Consider the following 23,596-nt stretch of genomic DNA (forward strand, 5'->3'; position numbering starts at 1 on the left):
ATTACAAGGTAAACAATTCAATTCTTAAAGATATTGTGCCAAGGCTCATATCAAAGACAGCTGACTCAAGCCTTTAAACCATGGCTGCAGTAATTGGTTTGGCATAAACTTCAAATAATTACTCTGAGGTCATTTCTTTGTTCTCTTTACTCCTAAGTAAACCCACACTTTACTTCACACAGTTCCTTGTCTTTTTATTAAGCTCTGTTTAGTTGTTTGAATTCCATGATCTGTGCGTAGCTTCATGCTAACTTGCACATTAGCAATCCAAGCTAAATATATTAGCACCATAGACTCATCAGAGACCCAAACACTCTCTGTTTCTTCCTTTAATGCTTAATTTTGATTCATGATATCTTTAAAATTTGTATCCATCGTTCTATGATGGTTGCTCGCGTGAACTTTGTTGTAGTGGTAACATTCATTGCGGTCATCATATGGAAGCTTGCTTCTCTTAATTAAAGGAATTTTTACACTCTGGCTGAAGTTTCACCTTTTTTGTATTTGTAAAGCACTTTTATTGTAATGGAAGGTCAATATCAGTTGTTTGATCTCGAACAAGCTCAAGGTTTCTTCTGTCCTTGGCAAGGGTGCTTTATTACTACTACTACTACTACTACTACTACTACTACTACTACTACTACTAATAATAATAATAATAATAATAATAATAATAATAATAATAATAATAATAAATAATAATAATTATTATTATTATTATTATTGGGGCACGGTGGCTTAGTGGTTAGCACGTTCGCCTCACACCTCCAGGGTTGGGGGTTCGATTCCCACCTCCACCTTATGTGTGTAGAGTTTGCATGTTCTCCCCGTACCTCGGGGGTTTCCTCCGGGTACTCCGGTTTTCTCCCCCGGTCCAAAGACATGCATGGTAGGTTGATTGGCATCTCTGGAAAATTGTCCGTAGTGTGTGATTGTGTGAGTGAATGAGTGTGTGTGTGTGTGCCCTGCGATGGGTTGGCACTCCGTCCAGGGTGTATCCTGCCTTGATGCCCGATGACGCCTGAGATAGGCACAGGCTCCCCGTGACCCGAGGTAGTTCGGATAAGCGGTAGAAGATGAATGAATGAATTATTATTATTATTTATATATTTTTTTTTTTAAACTTTGAAAAGTTATTAAAAATGTTAAGTTTAAATACCAAGATAATATACTTGAACAATAAAAAAGCACCTTAAAATAATGACATTATTTGACATTATAATTTGATATAATGGCATAATTTAAATATAGGTTTGGCTTGAAATAAAGAGGACAAAAATAATAGATATTCAAAAGAAGAACTTGATCAAAATAAGGACATTTCCTAAAAAAAATAATAATAAGTTGAGATATTCAGATATTACATTAAGAGTTCACAGCATAATATAATAATGATATGATACAAGGATGTAATAATGAAAGAAATCAAAATAATGACATAGTATAGTGAAAAATAATCTTAATGTTAAAATATAGATTTTATTAAGTTAAGAAAATAAAATAATACCTTGAAATCACAAGACACTGCGACTCAAAACAATGATGTAATATGGTGCAATAAGGAGATCAGTTTGAATGATGACATCATACTCTGAAATAATGTGGTGAATTAAAATATAAACACATACTATATCTTAAAAAACAGTCAAAGTTAAAATAACAGTACAATATCATGACACTTTGAGAGATTTTAGCCAAAATAAAAATATATCTCAAGTAATTAGGTATTGAGTCAAAATATTGAGATATTGTGAACATAAATAAATACATTTCATCGTTGTGTCTTTTGATATGTTCATCATTACTGTATTAAAGTTTATTACTTACACTAATATCCCCCGAGTCACTGAGCAGCTAATAACCAACAAAGCAAAAGCAGCATCATGCTAAGGAAATGATGCAAAACTGCTGAGTCATCATGCTGCTAATCGTGAACATGAGTCGTCTGGGGAAACGTCCCACGCCTTCATGAGAGGAAAAATAAATGCGACAAGGTTCAGTGTAATTGCTTCCTGATAGCACGCTCACTTTTTTGTGTTGTGATCATGGCTTATTAATGTTAATGGGAACTTTACTTAATGATTTTAAAATTTGTTTTCATAAATCTTTTTGTTTTTTCTTCTCTGTAGGCATTTCTGAGATGTGTTTGAGTTTGATAAAGAACACTGCAGGTCACACACACACACACAAACACACACTATCACTTTTGCTGTATCATTATTTCTTTTTTTAACACACACACACACACCCACACACTATCACTTTTGCTGTATCATTATTTATTTTTTTTAACAAACACACACACACACACACACCCACGCAAATCCCTTTTGCTGTATCGTTAGGTTTTTTTAACACACACAAACAATCACATTTGCTGTATCATTAGGTCTTTTTTTTTAACAAACACACACACACACACACACACACACACACTATCACTTTTGCTGTATCATTATTTCTTTTTTTAACACACACAAATCCTTTTGCTGTCTCGTTAGGGTTTTTAACACACACACACAGACACACACACACACACACACACACACACACACACAAACAAACAATCACATTTGCTGTATCATTAGGTCTTTCTTTAACAAACACACACACACACACACACACACACAATCACTTTTGCTGTATCGTTTGTTCTTTTTTAACACACACACACAAATCCCTTTTGCTGTATCGGTAGGTTTTTTAACACACACACACACACAAACAATCACATTTGCTGTATCATTAGGTCTTTTTTTAACAAACACACACAAACACACACACACACACTCAAAATATCACTTTTGCTGTATCATTAGGTTTTTTTTATTTAACAAACACACAGACACGCGCGCACACACACGCACACAGGTTTCTCATATTTAGTTCTTTTTTGTTTGTGTGTGTTTTTTATAAATCCAACATACACAGTATAAAACATATATTACATCCACGTCAGGTTCTGTTCAAATATTTTGGTGTGTTTTGCAATTCTGCTACTGATTTGTTCATTGCTGCAGTATTGTCATTATTCCTTTCAGGTGTGTGTCACTGTGGTGTTGTGTTATTTTTAACACACCTGATTGTGTGTTATTAGGTGTGATAGGGTTTATACACCTTGAGTCACAAAACCTTTTCGAAATCTAGTTCACTAACTTTATTTTTCTTTTTTCACCTCAGATCATTTTGACTTTTCATTCCTGCTTATGGATTCATTAAGTCTACAAAACTGACCGTTTCTCTTTTAACTTTTTCCGTATGAAATGATTTTGTCAGCCAGGGTCAGAAATTGATTATAGGAGGTCAAAGTAATCTATCTCGCTCCATTTATCTGTCTTTCACATTGGTCACACTTTGTTCTGGCGTGGCGCTTTGATTGACAGCCTGAACAACAAAGGCTCATCAATGTTATCAGGCAGAAACAGATGCAGAATACACAGCTAGCACACACACACACACACACACACACACACACACACACTCCCAGCATCTTACTGGCCTAAATGAAATATATTCACATGTATGCATGTCAAATTAGAACACAATACAATTCAGAGCCAAAAAAAGAAAACTCAGATACAGTGTTGCCATGGAAACGTATTACATGAGAAGCTTTTTATTTCTGATATATTAAGGTTTCTTGCTCAAAATGGGCACCACATAAACAAAAACCATGTATGTCTTTGTTGTTATTATTATTATTATTATTATTATTAATCATTCATCTTCTACCGCTTATCTGAACTACCTCGGGTCACGGGGAGCCTGTGCCTATCTCAGGCGTCATGGGGCATCAAGGCAGGATACACCCTGGACGGAGTGCCAACCCATCACAGGGCACACACACACACTCTCATTCACTCACACAATCACACACTCCGGACAATTTTCCAGAGATGCCAATCAACCTACCATGCATGTCTTTGGACCGGGGGAGGAAACCGGAGTACCCGGAGGAAACCCCCGAGGCACGGGGAGAACATGCAAACTCCACATACACAAGGTGGAGGTGGGAATCGAACCCCCAACCCTGGAGGTGTGAGGCGAACGTGCTAACCACTAAGACACCGTGCCCCCTATTATTATTATTATTATTATTATTATTATTATTATTATTATTAAGTCTAAAGAGTCTGAGTGTAAACTTTTAGATCTAATATATTGCATTTCCATGATAACACTATACACCTGGGGGGCAGTGGTGGCTCAAGTGGTTAAGGCTCTGGGTTGTTGAATGGAGGATCAGGGTTCAAGCCCCAGCACTGCCAAGCTGCCACTGCTGGGCCCTTGAGCGAGGCTCTCAACCCTCCCTGCTCCAGGATCACTATATCATAGCTGCCCCTGCACTCTGACTCCAACCTCCTCAGGTGGGATATGTGAAGAAAAGTATTCCACTGTGCTGTAATGTATATGTGGCGATAATAAAGGTTTCTATGCCCCCATTCTATTCTATTCTATTCTATACACAGGGATTTATATAACAGATGCTTCACTTGGATGAACAATGCGTAATTGTTGTAACATGTAGTAAACGTTTTAGAAGGAGTCTCCAGTGTCAGTGATTTGCAGCAGTCAGATACTGAAGCTGCAACTTTGTTTGGGGACTTGAAGTTTTCAAGTTATTATTATTATTATTATTGTTGTTGTTGTTGTTGTTGTTGTTGTTATTATTATTGTTATTACAACCTTTTTGGTTGAATTACAGGATCATATCATCTCACTTTTGACCAAGCAGAAAAAAAAGTAAAAAAAAAAAAAGAAAAAGAAAAAGAAAAAAAAAAATTGTCATCCCTGTAGAACTGAAATTATTCTGTTATTCAGAACAGCAGCGGATGTGTAACCTTTCAGAATCCCCATGATGCTTTGCTGTCAGCGATGCACCTCTGAATGACTGACTCTAAAATTCAAGATTCAAGTCAGAAAAAAAAAGAAAGAAAAAAAACCCTAATGTCAATCTCACAATCTCACTAAAACTCTTTAAAATTAAATTTTCGATTGCGGTTTCTTCCCTTCCTCCTTTTGTATTTTCTCTCAGTAAGTCAATAATAAAATGCACACAATTCAACATTATTTATGGAATAAAATACTTGTGCTGTCTGCTGTTATAGGAAAATAATCAGTGACAGGTTAGTATGATGGGGGGCACGGTGGCTTAGTGGTTAGCACGTTCGCCTCACACCTCCAGGGTTGGGGGTTCGATTCCCACCTCCACCTTGTGTGTGTGGAGTTTGCATGTTCTCCCCGTGCCTCGGGGGTTTCCTCCGGGTACTCCGGTTTCCTCCCCCGGTCCAAAGACATGCATGATAGGTTGATTGGCATCTCTGGAAAATTGTCCATAGTGTGTGAGTGAATGAGAGTGTGTGTGTGTGTGTGTGTGTGTGTGCCCTGCAATGGGTTGGCACTCCGTCCAGGGTGTATCCTATCCCTTGATGCCCGATGACGCCTGAGATAGGCACAGGCTCCCCGTGACCCGAGGTAGTTCGGATAAGCGGTAGAAGATGAGTGAGTGAGCGAGGTTAGTATGATGTGGTCCAACATTAAATGGAGTTTAGTACTTTATTATTTTGACAGAAATTCAATTTCTTTTTATTTAGTGATTAATGACATTTATGTTTAAATAAAAAAATACATTAAAAGCAAAACAAGTTTGTTCCTGTTCTCACTTAAATTCTAATCACCTGACACAAAGCACAAAGGTTTAAGAGAAGAGCTTTTAAACCTTTCCTGAAGACTTTCCTGTGGCATAAAACTTCCCGATACACCGCACCCACCGACACTGGAGACTCCTTCCATAAACGTTCCATAAACACCTCAATTCAGAAAATGTCTCAATAATTCTGTTTTTATTTGTTGAACAGAATCATATGTTTATTCATTCTTATAGCTTGTGTCATCTTAATCGTACAAGTCCGTGAATCAATTGTTACCATGGAAACTATTTCATATTAGATCAAAGTCGTTGATATTAACCTTGGAGTCAGAATCGCTCTGACAGGAAATGAACAAACAGCTTCTGACCAATCAGAATGCAGCGTTAGATAGCACTGTGAAAAATCATTTTATTAGCTTCCTGTTGTTGTTTTTGTTTTGTTTTTAAATCGAGCATTTCATTTGTGAAGTGGTTTAGGATTTCTGTCCGTATTCCTCGTCCTCTTTTTCAGAAGGTTGCGCTTACATCTGATTTAGTTCTGCTGTATTAGACATGTCAGGTTACACACATGAGATCAATAGACCTTCAGAGGTGCTTTACTAAATTCTATCCTGTTTATTTCTTCTTCTTCTTCTTCTTCTTCTTCTCAGTCTCTTCCACTTCACAGTCCATCTGAGCAAAAGCCTAGAATGCTTTACGGTTCTGAATCGTATCGCTTACCGCAGCTCTGACCAAAAGTGCTGCAAAAACACTGACCGGCTGCTTGGCTTAGATAAGAGAGAGAGAGAGAGAGAGAGAGAGAGAGAGAGAGAGAGAGAGAGAGAGAGAGAGAGAGAGAGAGAGACTTTTTAGAAGATAGCGCACTCTGCTGGATAAACAATAGCCTTTCATCTTCATAATAATGGAACAGAGTTGGTATCAGTATCTGCCCACATTCTGTATAAACCATCATACCAATAATACATTTCCACTAATAAATTCTCTATTCTCTCTTTCCTCTTCACCCTGTACACTGCGGACCTCAGCTAATGTATAACTGTATATTCAGTTACTGTATCTTCAGAAAGAGCATCAGCGTTGATGAGGAGATGGAGTACAGAACTACAGTGGATTATTTTGTCCCAGTGTGAGCGAAACCATCTACTGTACAGCTCAATGAAACAAAATTAAAGGAGCTACTGATGGACCTGAGTGGGACTAAGTCACCTATAACCCCTGTCTCTGTGGACATGGTGGAGGATTACATATACTGTACGTGGGAGTTCATTCATTCATTCATTCATTCATTCATTCATTCATCTTCTACCGCTTATCCGAACTACCTCGGGTCACGGGGAGCCTGTGCCTATCTCAGGCGTCATTGGGCATCAAGGCAGGATACACCCTGGACGGAGTGCCAACCCATTGCAGGGCACACACACACACTCTCATTCACTCACACAATCACACACTACGGACAATTTTCCAGAGATTCCAATCAACCTACCATGCATGTCTTTGGACCGGGGGAGGAAACCGGAGTACCCGGAGGAAACCCCCGAGGCACGGGGAGAACATGCAAACTCCACACACACAAGGCGGAGGTGGGAATCGAACCCCCAACCCAGGAGGTGTGAGGCGAACGTGCTAACCACTAAGCCACCGTGACTCCAGATATTTCATTCATTCATTAATTTAAATCATTCATTCATTCATTCATCTTCTACCGCTTATCCGAACTACCTCGGGTCACGGGGAGCCTGTGCCTATCTCAGGCGTCATCGGGCATCAAGGCAGGATACACCCTGGACGGAGTGCCAACCCATCACAGGGCACACACACACTCTCATTCACTCACGCGATCACACACTACGGACTAATTTAAATCAAGTAACATTAAAAACAGCAAGGTAAAAAAAAAAAAAATTCCAAGTTATGAATTGACTGCTGTAAAAATAACTTATTGCTAATATTATGCAAAGACAAAAAAAAAAACTTTCCCACTACTGGTTTATAATCCCAACATGTACGAATCCACAATTCGTATCAATTCATACCAAAGCCTGAAGACAAAGTTACATATCCTAACTGTCCTTTTCCCTTCACTGAATTTGGCCTTTACTTCATTATAGTGTAAAAGAAAATGTAAATAAACACAAAAGGTAAAACCGTACTTTTTATGCATCTTGCATACAACTTAAGGAAAGGGTCAAAAATCATAAAATGCTACGGTTGAACCGTCAACATTGGCACCAGCTCTCACAGATGAGCTATAAGTAGAAAATATTCACACATGCTTTATGAATTAAGCCAAAGGCTAACAAAGCAATAATGACCAAGTGTATAATTTATACTGTAACAGAGCAAAGGACCGCAGCTCTAATGAAGAGAACGGCTTCTCTGTAATTATTTTCATAAATATTTCAATGACACGGGCACGGTGGCTTAGTGGTTAGCACGTTCGCCTCACACCTCCTGGGTCGGGGTTCAATTCCCGCCTCCACCTTGTGTGTGTGGAGTTTGCATGTTCTCCCCGTGCCTCGGGGGTTACCTCCGGGTACTCCGGTTTCCTCCCCCGGTCCAAAGACATGCATGGTAGGTTGATTGGCATCTCCGTCCAGGGTGTATCCTGCCTTGATGCCCGATGACGCCTGAGATAGGCACAGGCTCCCCGTGACCCGAGGTAGTTCGGATAAGCGGTAGAAGATGAATGAATGAATGAATGAATGAATGTATAAATTGTTAAAGAAATATCAAAACCACTAAAACCACCAGAATGCTGGTGAACTGATCACCATTTCTGAGAGAAATCTACAGCATCCCTGGGATCATCTGAGCTGGAAAAACAGGATTAGGCATCGCTTCCTCGTTGAGGTGTAGATCAGAGATAAAGTCGGTGGTGGAGGAATATTATAGAATGAGCCAGGATTCGAAAACGCCACTGGCAATTCACAGAAAGTGAGAATCTAACACGACTGAATATACAGATATCTGAGTCGTATTAAACGTAACAGACATTTTTGATGCTCTGGGACAGGTTTTGCTGCCGGTGATGTCATTTCCAGCTCTGACTAAAATAAGGAAAAATAAGTACATCGATCCAAAATATGGCTCAAACTCTGAGGGATGTTTGTCAAATCATCAAAATATCATTTGAATCTTGAGACTGACAGAAGAATAAAATACAAGGCCCTTTTTATGCTTTGTGGAATGAGGAAAGAGGCTGTTCATGAGCACACACACGTCAAAGCCTTCAAATCCCATTACGATGCTGATAAGCGGTAGAAGATGAGTGAGTGAATGAATGATTTACTGTATGTGGGGAAAAAATGGCACGTCTCTGGCTACAGTGACTTATACAGCAGTGTTTGGATAAAATTCGGACCTCTGACTAACTCCCCTGAATCGAATACCTACCATAAACGTCAAGAGGGTCAACAGCACCAAATTAAGCATGTGACATCAATGAATGATACGCTACAGTATAGAGCAGTATTTATATTAGATCAGTATTTGATGGAGGTAAAAATAAATCACTAATCAGTTAGCTGGCAAAAGATAAACATTGAACCTTCTGTGTTTTCCACCAGTTTAACTCTCAAGGCCAAAAATGAGGTCATTTGGTATACGGACTTCCGACTTCCAAACTTTGTATGGAATAATAATTTTCAACCAAGTGTCTGCTACTCGGATTAACGTCCTGCTTACTGTACAGTAGCTGACCACCGAATTATGCTGGATGGTCCTGAGACCATGTGACACGTTAACCTCAGACTGCGTAAGTGACGTCTGATGACATCAATGGCACCAAGTTTCATAACAAGGGTGTGAATACTTATGCAATCACAAATTTCTAAATAATCACATATAATGTATTGCATATCAAAATCAATTCCACAACTAAGGGTTGTTTTGTGAAGATTATTGAAATATAATCCCAATGAAGTCTATAGGAAAAGTTCAAGAGGGATAAAACTTATGCAGACGCGTAAAGCTAAACAAACTCACCTTCACACATCCATCAGCGAAGAAGGGAAGATACTGTTATGGAAGCAGAGCGAGTAGGCATCAGTGTTTTTATTCGTTCTGACAGGTGCGTCAGTTAAAAAAAAAATGATCAGATACACGTTTCAAGTTAATTCCATGTCTCTTCTTGTGCAAATATTACTGTAGACGGCGTCATTTAAAGGAACAATTTTCCAAAGAAAACGCATCGACGGCGGAAAAAAAAAACAAGAGAAAAATAAAAAGTGCATTCGAATCCTACAAGTCGATTTCTTTTTTCTCGCATTTATTGATTCCCAGCTTCATATAAACTGGATGTTGAGGCATAAACATAGTACATTTCTACAGTTCAACAAAAATATAACCAATATTTACAATTATTGTATTAAAAATACAAAAAGAAAAAAAAAAAAATAATAGACAGAAAATAACAACCGATACATACTCCACCGAATGTCTTTGTAAAAGACGTACAGGTAAAAGTAGTCAAGAATGAGAGAATCTTCACCAGCTAAATGTACACTTCTCACTTGACATCACACACCGAACAAAGTAGCAGTGCTAACTACTACGATTTACCTTATGCTTGTACAGTTTGTGCAACTTATTTTTCGAACGAGGACTCCGCTCGGCTCGGCGGAAAAAAGCATGACTAGTTTCAAAAATTCAAATGGTGGTGAATGATTTATTTAACCACTGTTTTACAAATGTGATCCTTTTTTAAACGACAGCAACCGTTACAAAAAACAAAGGAAAAATTACAGCAAGAAGAGAAAGAAATGTTGACGTGATAATATTACAGGGTACAGTGGAAAACACTGCAATCTTTTTTTTTCCCTCCCTCAAAGAATATCAGTCCTAAACTACTGATCAATGTGATCAGCTTAACTCAGTGATTAAAAATAAACAATAAAAGTGACTCCTCGCCGCGTGAGTTCTAATCGGCTCGGCAGCCTTCGGCTCGGTTAAGTCGTTTCCTTCAGCGCCGGAGTCTCAGAAGCGTGTTACTAAAAGTTCTTGCGAGCTCTTGATCCCTTCTTAATGTGCAGGGTGACACAAGCAAGTTAACGTCTTCATAAAGCCAACGTACGTAGCACCTCAAAATCCGCAATATCTTAGCATCAGAATGGAAGTAGCACCCAGTCGAGCGTGGACTTCACTGACTGGACAGGCATTGGTCTTGATGGTGGAATCTACATACTACAGTAATAGGTAGTTGTGATAAGTTTCAGATTTGGCATGACAAGTCACCTACGGTACGGTATGTTCTTTATATATCCTGTTGACAGTACATTGTTTTTTTTTTTTGAGCAGTGGAACATGTTTGTTTGGAGACTTGTAGCACTTTGAATGACAGATTTCCTTCTTAAAAAAAAAAAAATCGGATCAATTCCAGAGTTTGTTTTTTTTTCTTTTCTTGCCTATAGTCCACTCTGTTAGGCAACTCACAGCGTTTCACTGATGTCGGGGGGGGGAAAAAAACGACAATTCCAAGGGCACATTCTAAATGAGGATAAAATTCCAATAAACCTCCGAAAAATATGAAACGTGAAGATACTTTGCAGTGCAATGGGAATACAGTCAATTGTCAACGTTCTTCACTACAAAATGCAAACGAAGCACTGGATTTAACTGATGGTCAGGCTTTTGTTCTAAAATACTTGCCCCAAGGTTACAATAACCAGGTACCAGAGTAACCTTTTAACTTGCTTCAAAGATTTCAATAAATACGTAGGAATGAGCAGGATGGTGTCAAGAACCAGTGGAGAAAAAGTTCTTGCCTTCCATCCAAATGGGTGCTATAGTGCAGAGGGGAAAAAAGGCCAGGATTATTATGGGATATAACAATCTCATGTCCTCACAACCCCCCGTATTTTTTAAAGAATTATTGGGATAGGACTGAGCTAGATGGGTCATGCACCAGTAGTGACACAAAGGTCTTGATTTACCTCCAAATGGGTGAGATGGAACAAGGCAAAAAAAAAAAAAAAAAACTAGTTCCTAGATTATTAAAACCTAATAACATGTAACTTCACAACCGCTTAAATATTTCTTGCGACTAGGTCAAGCAGAAGAGATTGTTGTCAACATATGGTCTGGCTTTCTTAACAAGGTGGAATGGGGCAAGAACTAAAACTCTAAACTGGGATCATTTTGAGTCAAGTGCCAGTGAAGACTGGAGTCAAATGGTTCCTCTATTTACAGAGAACCTGAAACAAAGTTCTCGCTTTCTCCTCAGGAGAGTGGAATAAGGCAGGAACAAAAACTGTCATTTAAGAAGGAAACTTCGCCTCTGGATTACTTCGGCTACACCGAGCAATGCCATGACCTAAAAAAAACTGTACAGAATTATAGAAATGGGACAGAAATGGCTGGGAGTCAAGTCAAGTCAGGGGGAACTCAATCAAGTCGATTCTACTTACTTCATTTACACAGGACTGAAACAAAGCTCTTGCCTTGTGCATGCAATGGGACAAACATCTTGCAAAAGATACCCCCCCGACCCACCCCTGGGTAAAGGAACAAAAACATTAAATAAATAAAATAAAATAAATGTCTTTGGGTTCCTGCACAAAGCTACTGATGTATCCATGTAAATTTACAAACAGCCAAACACCAATGGAGCTCAGTATTAACACTGAACCCTCCTTTAACACAAAACGGGTCCAATGGGGCAGGAATAAAACTCCGAACCAAGATGTTTTTAAATGTTGCCTTTGGAATCCTGGTATTAGGTACTGCAGAGGTTTCATAACCTCACATCATTAAAATATTGTAAAGAACTACAGGGATCTAGTTGGAGTCGAGCACCAGCGGAGCTTGGAGACAGCTCTACAAGTGACAACGATGGTTGGTTAATCTGGAATAATGATGGGAATTAAAAAAAAAACCTATAAATTTCATTAACATCTCAAAAGCCTGGCCTGTGGATTAGCTTCCACTGATTATGTTTCTGAGATCCAAGTTCTCTGGCATGACCACATATCATGGTTCCTGGTGAGTTTAGCCCTCAGTTTGGGTCTACCTTTTCCTCTCCATTAAAGAACGTCAAAACCACAAAATCCTCAAGTCTGAGATCTCTTCATTTACGTCGCACCCTAGGGATCGGAGCAGGGTGCTGCGTAGTGCAGGTACTGAAAGGCTTCGGATGCATCAAAACAAAGTCACACCAGCGTGCTTCGTGTCCTCCTTGCTGTGTGTATCTCCAGGTTTCCAGCATCTACCGACCTCGAAAGCTCAATTAATACTGCAACAGTGTCACATATTGTACAGATGATCGCAGATTCCCACCAAAAGTGTAGCCGTTTGAGCGTACGAACGTTTTTTTTCTCCCCTAAACGTACTCATTTTCACCATGTGTGCATTTCAGAAGAGATGATAAAGTCTGAGAAGATCATGTGCATTTTGTTCTTAGAAAACATACTTAAAAAGTGCAGATGAGGAAAAATTATTTGTGAGTGTGTGTGTGTGTGTGTGTGTGTGTGTGTGTGTGTGTGTGTGAGAGGAACGGGTGAAATCAATCTAACACCAGAGACCGGCAACGGCAGTCTCGTCTTCGTGTGAATGTCGCACCGCTGTGTTCAATCTGAATTCAGGTTCAAGTTCTTTCTTCTTCTCTTTTTTTTTTTTTTTTTTTTTTTAACTACTTTAAGTGAAATAATTAGATTTATCCAAAGTGCCAGGTAATTTTTGTTTCGAACACTCTCTTCCTTTCTTCACAGTATTTTAGCATGCAGGGTGACAAAACCCCTCATGACGCGTTAAGGCAGAGAAGGGAGATGAATCCACCAATCAGGAGAAAGACAGGCAGTGGCATCGAGGTGATGATTGGTTGCTCTGGCTGTCTGTCTGCCTTTGACGAGCCTAACAGGCTTTCAGTCACCGCAGCGAGAGCCGGACAGTAAGGAAAGTGTCGTCCGTTCACACAGCGGACACCTGCTCATCCTCTGTTGGGCGAAAGAGAAGCAGAGTTAGACTCCACCCCCGAAATCAGACACAAGAACAGCAGGGTTCAAAACTCTAATTCCACAACCAACAACTGTTTTGTTAACTAATATAGTTTCCAGACAGAGTAGTGATGATGGGGCAAGTTAGAAGGTATAGACCATGAACTATTTATCTAGTAGTATAGTGGAAGTTGCATTATTAGGGCTTTAGAATATACCCTGTGGAATCTGTGGAATCTCCTCCTGGATTTTTGCTTGTCTGTATGTTCGTTTTTGGCAAATCAACAGATTATGTTCATTTTTTTAAATATAGAATTAACAAGTTTCTGCACTGAATATGCAAATTTGGAACAAAAACCTATACGGTTATGAATGATCTATAAACAGTTTTTGGTAGCGGCTTTGAATTACATGCATGTATTCAACACACACCCACACACATATATACACACACACACACACCCACCCACACACATATATATATATATATATATACACACACACACACACACACACGCGCACACACACGCGCACACACACGCGCACACACCCACACACATATATACACACACATATATACACACACATATATACACACACACACACACACACACACACATATATATATACACACACACACACGCACACACACACACACCCACACACCCACGTACCCCCCCACATACACACGCATACACACAAATATATATATATATTTCTTATATATAGTATATATAATAGTATATATATAGTATATTTCTTATACTGTATCTCTAGTCAAGCTTACAATCAGTACTTGAGATAAACACTTAGTATTGGATATTAGATGCGGTTAGCTTCAGAGCTAAGAGCATCTCAGCTAAAGGCTAATCACACTGCTCAATGTAAACATATAAATCTGAAAGGTAAACACACACATTAGCGGCTTTACACTAAACATAAACATCTGAGAGGTTTAAGATAACGCCTCAGATTTCAGAAATAAAAGTCTAACGTTGCTAATATGTAAAAGAAGTCCTCCAGTTTAGCATTAGCATCAAATGCTCTCTTCACATTCAGGCTCAGTAAATCCATTTGTACACAAAAATTGTTAGAAAATTGGTGCTTATGTGCTTAAGCTTCCCTTATGTGTTAGCAACGTTAGCATTGGAGCTGTAGTAGAAAACTAAAGAACAAAGATCTTCTCTCATCAGACAGATTTGGTGTAGATTAAATCCCAGTATGAACTTGTTGTTCAACACACATATACAGTACACCCCCCCCCACACACACACACCCACACACACATATACAGTACACACCCCCCCACACACCCACATACACACACACCCACACACACATATACACACCCACACACACACACACACACACACACACATATACACACCCACACACACATACACACACACACCCACACACACCCACACACACATACGCATACACCCACACCCACATATACACACCCACACATACACACACATACACACACATATATACACATATATACACATATATACACATATATACACATATATACACACATACACACACACACACACACACACACACACACACACACACAAGAGTAAGTGATGGGAGGAATGTTGCCACCACGGCAGGTCTTCTCCATGGCCTGACATGCACTAAGTGACATGCTGGTTGGTGATTGGTGGTTGGTTGGCAGGGTAAACAGAGTGTGCTTTCTTGCATGCGGTGCAGTTTTTTTTTTTTGTTAAATATGAACGTGAGTGAGTGAGTAAATGTGTGTATGTGTGTGTGAGCTGAAGTTTGGTTGGTTTTACCTGCCTGCCATGGTGGTGTGTGTGACTCATGGCCTGGGGGGCACTGCTGTGTGTGGACCTCTCCTCCTCTGATCTCTGAGTTTGGGAGATAAGCACTCACCCTCCTCCTCTACCTCTACCTCCTCTTCCTCATCCTCTCCCTCACGCTCCGTCCCCGGTTTAGGCGAGTGCGTAATGAGGCGGGAGCGCTGGAGCGCTGTGGTGTAGTCCGGAGGCTTCCTGGTTGAGTGCGTCGTCCCCTCCGTCACCTCGGAGATAGACAGAGCCGTGTAGCCAGGAGGAGTAGGAGGTGGATCACGGTATCGTCCATCTTTACGTACTGTGAGGTAAATGGAAGACAAGTGGTGATTAATTTATTCCATAAAACATAATTTAAATGAAGAGAGGATTTTTAGGATTTCGTAAAAACACACAGCACAGTTTGAAGTACATATTTGCCATCGACTTCACCTTATCAAAGAAACGATTAATTGGCTCATTAATACCATTGGTCCACATTAATAGCATTTTGTTTAAGATAAGATACTAAGTTGTAATATGAATCACTTCTAATATGCAACTTCATCTTTAAACTTTAAGCCACGCCCACTGACAATAGTATATATAGATATATGACTTTTTTAGATGTAAAAATTGTTTAGATGTGTGCCCTACATTTGTCAATTTTTATAGAAAATATAGTGTCATATTGGGCAATAAACCGTGAAACTAATATTTTTGATGACATAACGTGATGAAGCGAGTGCGTGTCTTACTCATGCTGCTCTTGGTTGTGCCGGCGGTGATGGGAGACGGCCGGCGACTCTGCTGTTTAGACTCCTCTGATCCTGTGGAAGTGATGCTGCAGGTGTCAGGATCGGTGCCCACGTCTTTACCCCCCCTCCGCTTGATAGTCCCTGTGTCCCCCTCGGACTCATCTCCCCAGCACGCTGCCGATGAGGACGAGCATGACGAAGTTGACGCCCAGCTGCCCCGTCCGGCCCACAGACCCGCCCCCTCAGCCAGAGCTTCCCAGCTCCTGCCCTGCTGCATGGCCTGGATGCTGTCGTGTGAGCCGCTAGAGCAGGACGTCCAGCTGCCTCGTCCTGAGTCTGCAGCATCCAAGGAGACGCGATCGCCCTGCTCCTGACTTAACTCCTCTGAACTCGGGGAGGACGGCATGGCCGTGCTGGCGTACATGCCGCGCCAGTCCTGCACCGATGAGTACGAGCTGATAGAGAGAATATTCATGTGAATCGTTAAGTGCAAAAGTCCCCCAATGTTTTCAAACAGAAAAACTCATTAAACTCTTTGGAGTTTTGCTCACCCGAGACTGTACTGGTCCGGATCAGCTGTGGCCCTACGTTCTAGTCGGTGACCTCCATGACCAGCAGTGTGCCCGTCGCTGACCCCGTGCCCGTATCGAAGACGACGCTCGTCCTGGCCCATGTCCAGTGAAGAAGTGCTGACCAGGCTGGATCGGGACGAGATCTCACTGTGGCCCGAGTCTGACAGGTTATCACTCGCTCTTCCTAATCCTGCACAACAAATTAGAAACCTGAGTCTCATATCCTTACAAAGCAAAACACTCCTGTTATAATATCTTCTCACTGTTATTTCCTGAAACACAGAGAGATTTTAAGTCTGTGAATTTTTTTCCCACCAATCAGAAAGGCTAAAATGATGCAGCACCTTCACCAGACGGTGATTCAGAAAGAGCAGCAAAGTCCCTCGTACCAAAGAGGATTGTGCTCAGAAGTAGACTAATCAATAAAGTATCGACTTTCATCAGTGGCTTAATCTCCTGCTTATCTCCGAATGCTGCAGGAGCTTACACAGGATGTCCGGACAGAGATCACAATGCTGCTCAAACCGTACTTTCATCACAGTGTTACCAAGAGAAACAAATTTCAATTCCATATTCTATTCATATAAACATTATATTAGTTAAGCCTCTCTCTAGCACCGAGTAAAGCTCCTCTTCGGATTCATGCGGCCTGGTCAGTAAGGATCCCTTTTAAAGAATCTAGAATATTCTAGCATCTTGTGTACGGATGTTTTGCCACAAGATGGCAGAATGTTCTAGTAATGTTCTTGTGAACACCAGGGGGTGCTAATTATATGCAGAACAAGTACCATGACACAGTACAGTAGTAGCACATGTGCTGTCTGTGTGTACGCTTATATCACCGAGCTGCCACCAAGGGGCGACACTATAGGTCTTACCTTTCTTTGGGGAGCTGCGAGGAGACGTAGGAGGAGACGAAGTGCTGGACACGGCGTCTTCCGTCTGCTTCCTGTGTCTCTCAGCAGCCTCCTCTGACAGAGACAGAATCTTCTTCAAAGACTGCGGAGAATTTGTGCCTGTGGGCAGAGTATCTGATCAATAACAGCCACAATTTCACCCAAGACCACCATAGGGTTTACCAGTATATATCTAAAAGGTCAATATAAACAAGAACACAAATAGTTATATTCTTAAAAATAAACCACCGAAATAATCTGACCATTAATTAGCATTTTTTTTTCATGTACACAACATTGATTAGACAGCAATATTATCTTGAGCTTGTATTTTATGCCTTTCCTGGAAAAGCAGAAGCCTCCAAAAAGCAAAAAATACAACTAACATACCAAACAAATTTCAGAGTTCACATATTCCTTAAATTTTATACAGCCCGTGTTCTCCCTTAATTCATTTTAAGTCTACAATTGTGTAGTGAAAGTTTTCATACAGTTACTATGTGTTTTTTTTAATAGATATATTTATACTCTCCTATTTGTTTGTGTCGTTTTGTTACTGTGTGTATTGCGGTATACCTCATGGCTCAATTCTGAGCCATATATTATTCGTCCATTGCATGATTTTACTAAAAGTGTAACAAATACTTTTTTTCTCCAGTATGTGTACATTTACAATATTTGGCAGGTGCCCTTATCCATAGTGACCTACATTTTATAGCATTTTATACAACCGAGCAATTAAGGGTTAAGAGCCTTGCTCAAGGGCCCAGCGATGGCAGTGAGGTTTACCTGGAATTCGAACTAGCTTTGAGCCACCACATCCCCAGCATGTTAATACGAGATGTGGCTGGGTCTCAACTAGTGTTCTATACGGAATTATGATATAAATTTTCCTTAAATTAGAAACGGACAACCGACCATGCGTAGATCTCGTTACCTCTTTACATTTAAGTGGTTAAAAAAGCTCTTTAAAATAACATATAACTTTAGTGTCATTCACCTTCCAATGCATTCAAACTGAATACTCTTTAAGTAATAAGGTTCTGATTATTAACCCAATATGTCAAGCATGTGCAAGGCTTACCAAACGGTGGCAGATCTTTGACAGGAACCTTCTTGCGGGACGGGTAGAGGGCGACGGTGGGCACCTGCAAAGCCTGGTTGGATTTCTGAAGCTGCTGGCGTGGGTGCAGAGCGGCTCTTGCTACCACAGGGGAGGTGTCTGGCCTCTTCCTGTCCCCTGAGCTCTTCGGCACTGTGAGAGGGACAAGAGGTTAGGAAGAGTGGCCTAACAAGCTGACACAGATGAACAAATGACTGTATGTTCAAGTGGTCATAGCTTTAATATAAAAATCGAGGCTCACGTGTACTTATGGAGGGTTCGCACTGTACAGACAGAGTCTGCAGGCTCTCCTCGTTGGTCTCCAGTGTGAGGTTGGACAGGTACTGCTTGACCTTGCGTGCCATTTGTGCGTCCTCGTACAGCTTCTTGGCGTTGAGGAAGGAACTCCGCCTGACACGCTTTTTATGCCCGCCCGTCTGGGTCACATCCAGAACGGCTGCGTTGGCGCTGCCCTGGCTCAGTGACCTACACACACACACACACACACTCACAGAAGTGAGAATGGCTGTAGGGGGTATTTAGTCCATACTGCTCTCAGACACAGACATGCAGAAAGTCACATTCCTTGCATTCTTAGAACATTCCATGCATTTTGCATCTCAATCAGGCAAAAGGAAAAAGAAGAGGATGAGTTATTTATATATTTATTTATTTTTATTGAGACTGAATGGGGTGAGATTAGGGTAATAGATGGTAACTGAAAAGTTTCCAGTAAACCCTCATAACCTTTCTTATGCCTTCCGTCTCTGTAAAAGAGGTGTGGCCTCTGTCTATCAGACCTACCGAAGGAGGTGTTTCATCCGTGCCTGTCAATCATAATAAATGAGGCGTGGCCTCTGTACTTGTCATTCATTTAAAAGGAGATGTCTACTCTTTGTTTGTCAGTCCCTTTGCACCCGTCAGTCCCAATAAACCAGGATTGTTCTCTTTGCCCGTCAGTCTTATTAAGGGAAACATGGTCTCTGTGCTTGTAAGTCCAACTGAAGAAGGCGTGGCTTCAAGGCTTGTCAGTCCAACAGAAAGCTGCATGTCTCACCCAAGGTTATTGTAACAAATGTTATTACACCAAAAACAAAACCGTTCTAACTCCTATTGTATGGAAGCTCTAATTTATCTGGTTACTGATCATATACATATGTATATCGTCGCTGTCAGGCGGAATCCTCGTATCTCCAAAACCATTATTTTTCAGGAAATTAAAAAAACGCTGTACCTTATCTGCAGTACACAGGGTTTAGCCCACGTTGCAGTGGATTGTCTTGCGCTAAATTCCTGTCCTCAGACGAGCACCAGAACTAGCGGGGGTCAAGATTTTTTTTTCTTTGAGCCCAGTGTTTTGAAGACATTTACCTCAGAAGACGTGTTGATTCGTTGCGACTCTTCTTGAGGAGAAATATGCCGTGAAGCTCTCCCACGGAGTGAGGAAGAGGTGGACAGTTGAAGTGTCCAATGGAGTTATGAGATTTGTGCTCAAGCTATTTTCAAGACTTTAGATTGGTTAATAACTTGTAAAAATAACAGACCCACGTGGGGACTGACCAATAGCATCCATATGTGAAATAATATGAAACTGACCAAATTTGGACATACGAGGTTTCCGCCCGACAGCGACGATATTAAAAATGAAAATTAAAACAAACCAGCAAACTTTCACAGAACTGAAAACAAAACCTGGTAAAACATGCGGCCCTGGTGTGTAGTGCAGCTGGAGGTTAAACATGTTAGAACATATCACTTTTGCTGAGGTGGATCACATCATTATTCTGGAATAAATGGAAAAAGAATGAGCTGATATAATCATGCAGAATGGCGGCGTCGTGTTTTCGTAGAATTAGTTGTTTAAAGTAAGTGTGAGTTTATTTCGATGACCCAGATGAGCAAAAGTGACTGCATCACACGCTAGGAAGACCTCGTCAGAACAGGAGGCACGTTCGAACAAAAGTACCAAAAATATATACAGTATGAACGAAAGGAAACGGTGAGGAAGCAGGTGAAATTAAAGATGAGAAGGGAGGAGTGCGTGAGAGAAAGGAGGCATGGGGCCAAGGGGTCATCAAAAGGTCACCAGACTTACCCCAAACTCCTCCACTTCTTCTTCCTGTAAGGGACATCCATGAACATTGATGTGGGGGGGCAGAGTAGAGTAGAGAGAAATAGATCAACCAAGAGGGAGAGAGAGAGAGAGGGAAGAAAAAAGACAAAGAGGGAGATATGCTTAGATGACAAGAAGACAAGAAAGAGTACCAAGGTGAGCAGAACCAGAGGCCCACAAAGACACATTTACAGTATTACAGCATGATACAACAACAAACACACACATATACTGTACAGAAACATCAGCAGCCAATCAGAACCCTGTGTGGAAGCCTGTGTGTGAATGCGTGACGCTCTACATCCAGCATACATACAGTACAGGTGTGCTCAAAGTGCACAGGAAGCTCTTTAGTGAAGTCAAGTGAGGACACGACCGGACACATCTGTCACGACGCAGGTTTGAACAAACACACCCACCTGGTGCGGAACATGAGGGCAGGGTCCATGTTGACGGCTGCCATCCGACCCACGTGTCTGATCTCTTTAGCGATCATACGTAGCTTCTCAAAATTCACCAGTCCATCCACTTTTGAATCGTTGCCTGAACAGAAGCGAGAGGGTGTTAAAGAGGAAGCTGTATTTGGTCATTTTGTGTGTCTTGTCATTGGACACAAATTTATAACAGAGTGTCACTGAGTGAGAGAATTTTAAATCCTTTCTGTCTTACCCTCGTGGAGAAAGGTGAGATCTTTTTTGATAACTGGGAAGAGTGGGATGATTGGGGGCTGCAGGTTCTGGCTGTTGAGAACATTTCGGTATTTGGCCATGTTTCTGGACGGGTCAAACAGGTCCTGCAGATCACTAAACAGCTTCTCGTACTTGCTAGGAAGTTTCTCCCAAGTTCCTCGCAGTCTGGATACGGGGGCCAGATTAAGACCACTGAAAAAAATGAATAGTTGATTTTTAGTGACGTCGAACACTTATAAGAACTGGTAATGAATTTTTTTTGGGAACTGAGCAAGCGTCCATCCTTCTATTCCCACCTGATGATGGCAAACATGGAGTTGAAGTTTTTGCACTCGCGGCAATGCAGAGCGATCTTGATAAAATGCTTGATGATCTTCATACGCTTCAGCTGGTTGGGTTCTCTGAGCACCTCAGTGGCCACCCAGAAGGTCTCGCGGTTTATGGACTCTTCAAAAAGCTTGAGACTGGAAGGTCCGGAGGAGCGTGACCGCAGCTTGAAGAGGTCATCGATGTACTCGGTGGGCTCGATGGCACAGAAGAGCTCGAAGGCACGCATGGAGAGCTGCGTGGCCACTTCCACCGTGCTTAACTGCAGCAGGCTGATCTGACTCTCCCTCAAAAGCTCTTGGGCGTCCTCATCTGAGCACAACGTCTCCGTCTCCATGTTGCTTTTAAGGTAGTACCTTCAGAGTTGGAGGTAGATAGTAGGTTAGATGTGCATGATTCAGTGTGTTTCTTGATAAAGCATCATCACATGTACTTAAATTAAAGATTTAACCTTTAAAACTAAACATTTTTAACTGGTATTTAAGTGGTAAGTGATGAAAGGGGATGAGTTTGAATCCTGGGCCCCTGTAGAAGGCCCTTAACCTTCAATTGCTTAGATGTATACAGTAAATGAGATAAATATAAGTCGCCGTAAGTCTAAGTTGAGTATAATTAATCATTTTTCTATAACAGATCATTCCAAAGTATATTATTCCTCTAATACCACAGAAATGTGTATTAACGCTAACGCTAACATTAAAAAAAATGTATTAAACAGCACACTGTACATTTTAGACGTTTATAGTTATATTTAATGTGAATCTTTGACAAAACAAGTCAGTTCCCTTGAACGCAGCTACCTTTCAGCTCATCTCTCTTAAAGTTGATAAGACAAATAAACGCTTGTCATATTACTGAGAAACCACAAAGCATACAGTAAACTCCTCTGTCCTGAAGGCCTGAAGTCCTGAACACCTCCATACAGAAAACTTTACAGTATCAACAATTACACATTGTTCATTCCAGGAGTCCATTGACCTGTAAATTACAGTAGCTGTTACTATAGAAACCACGAGGGACTACTGATCACTGATCACAAATATAAACCTACTGTATGATACGAGTTACTGCCGGCAATATCGTCCAAACTGCTGTTAGAAAATGAATCAACACCTTCTGACAGATCAGAGTCAATAACAGTTATGTAAATGTAACTGATACGGTACTGCATTCTACTTGTGATTAATCTGAGGTCATACCTGCCACTGAGCTGGATCCTGTCGGCCAGTTTGGAGAGCTGTTCAGGAAGCCGCCGCTGCTTGATGACACACTCGGGTGTGACGGACACTTCGCACAGTGAATACGCTTCAGGGGCGGCGGTCAGAGCAAACTCCCTGATGGCCTGAGCCACGACCTCCTTGGCCGTAGTGTCCTTGCTGATCATGATGTAACGGCTCTGCTGATCAGCCTTGAAGACACGCAGCACCTGGTCCGACATGTCTGAGGGCAAGCATACGGCAAACAAAATGACCTTTTTCGATCAGTTTATTTAAAATTGAACGCAGGGACTGATGCGTTCCACCTCATCATCATCATCATCATATCCCATCATCATCATTACAAGCACACCAAAAGCAAATAAAATGAAAAATTTCACTCTGGAATCTTGACTTGATTTTATCCAAACACTGCCCTGACCAAGCAAAGGCAAAGGGAATCAATTTAAAATAAATGGTGAATTGTATGAGTCATGGTTGATTTAACCAGATTAATGGGTCACTAAGCTGAAGCGCAAACAACCAAATCAATGGTTCAGGCT

At 41.0% G+C, this 23,596-nt stretch overlaps 1 protein-coding gene across 8 annotated transcripts in view; it reads right to left on the reverse strand.

Annotated features, from left to right (window-relative positions):
• Positions 1–10,987: 10,987 nt before the first annotated feature.
• rapgef2b (Rap guanine nucleotide exchange factor 2b) overlaps positions 10,988–23,596 on the reverse strand; it is a 110,827-nt gene continuing 98,218 nt past the window's right edge. For 5 of the 8 annotated variants that reach the window (XM_060885299.1, XM_060885297.1, XM_060885302.1 and 2 more), the window contains 12 exons: positions 23,037–23,277; positions 21,807–22,193; positions 21,491–21,702; positions 21,241–21,364; positions 20,804–20,827; positions 18,971–19,194; positions 18,691–18,861; positions 17,589–17,726; positions 16,690–16,900; positions 16,139–16,593; positions 15,388–15,702; positions 10,988–13,581 (listed from right to left, as the gene is read on the reverse strand). In XM_060885299.1, the coding sequence (XP_060741282.1) occupies positions 15,410–15,702; positions 16,139–16,593; positions 16,690–16,900; positions 17,589–17,726; positions 18,691–18,861; positions 18,971–19,194; positions 20,804–20,827; positions 21,241–21,364; positions 21,491–21,702; positions 21,807–22,193; positions 23,037–23,277 (2,480 nt within the window). In that variant the 3' untranslated portion in view covers positions 10,988–13,581; positions 15,388–15,409. Of the gene's footprint in view, positions 13,582–15,383; positions 15,703–16,138; positions 16,594–16,689; positions 16,901–17,588; positions 17,727–18,690; positions 18,862–18,970; positions 19,195–20,803; positions 20,828–21,240; positions 21,365–21,490; positions 21,703–21,806; positions 22,194–23,036; positions 23,278–23,596 lie in introns of all 8 variants that reach the window. The other 3 variants (XM_060885303.1, XM_060885298.1, XM_060885301.1) reach the window with 3 other exon arrangements.

Source organism: Tachysurus vachellii, chromosome 13, assembly GCF_030014155.1.
Source record: "Tachysurus vachellii isolate PV-2020 chromosome 13, HZAU_Pvac_v1, whole genome shotgun sequence".
Taxonomy (NCBI): Eukaryota; Metazoa; Chordata; class Actinopteri; order Siluriformes; family Bagridae; genus Tachysurus; species Tachysurus vachellii.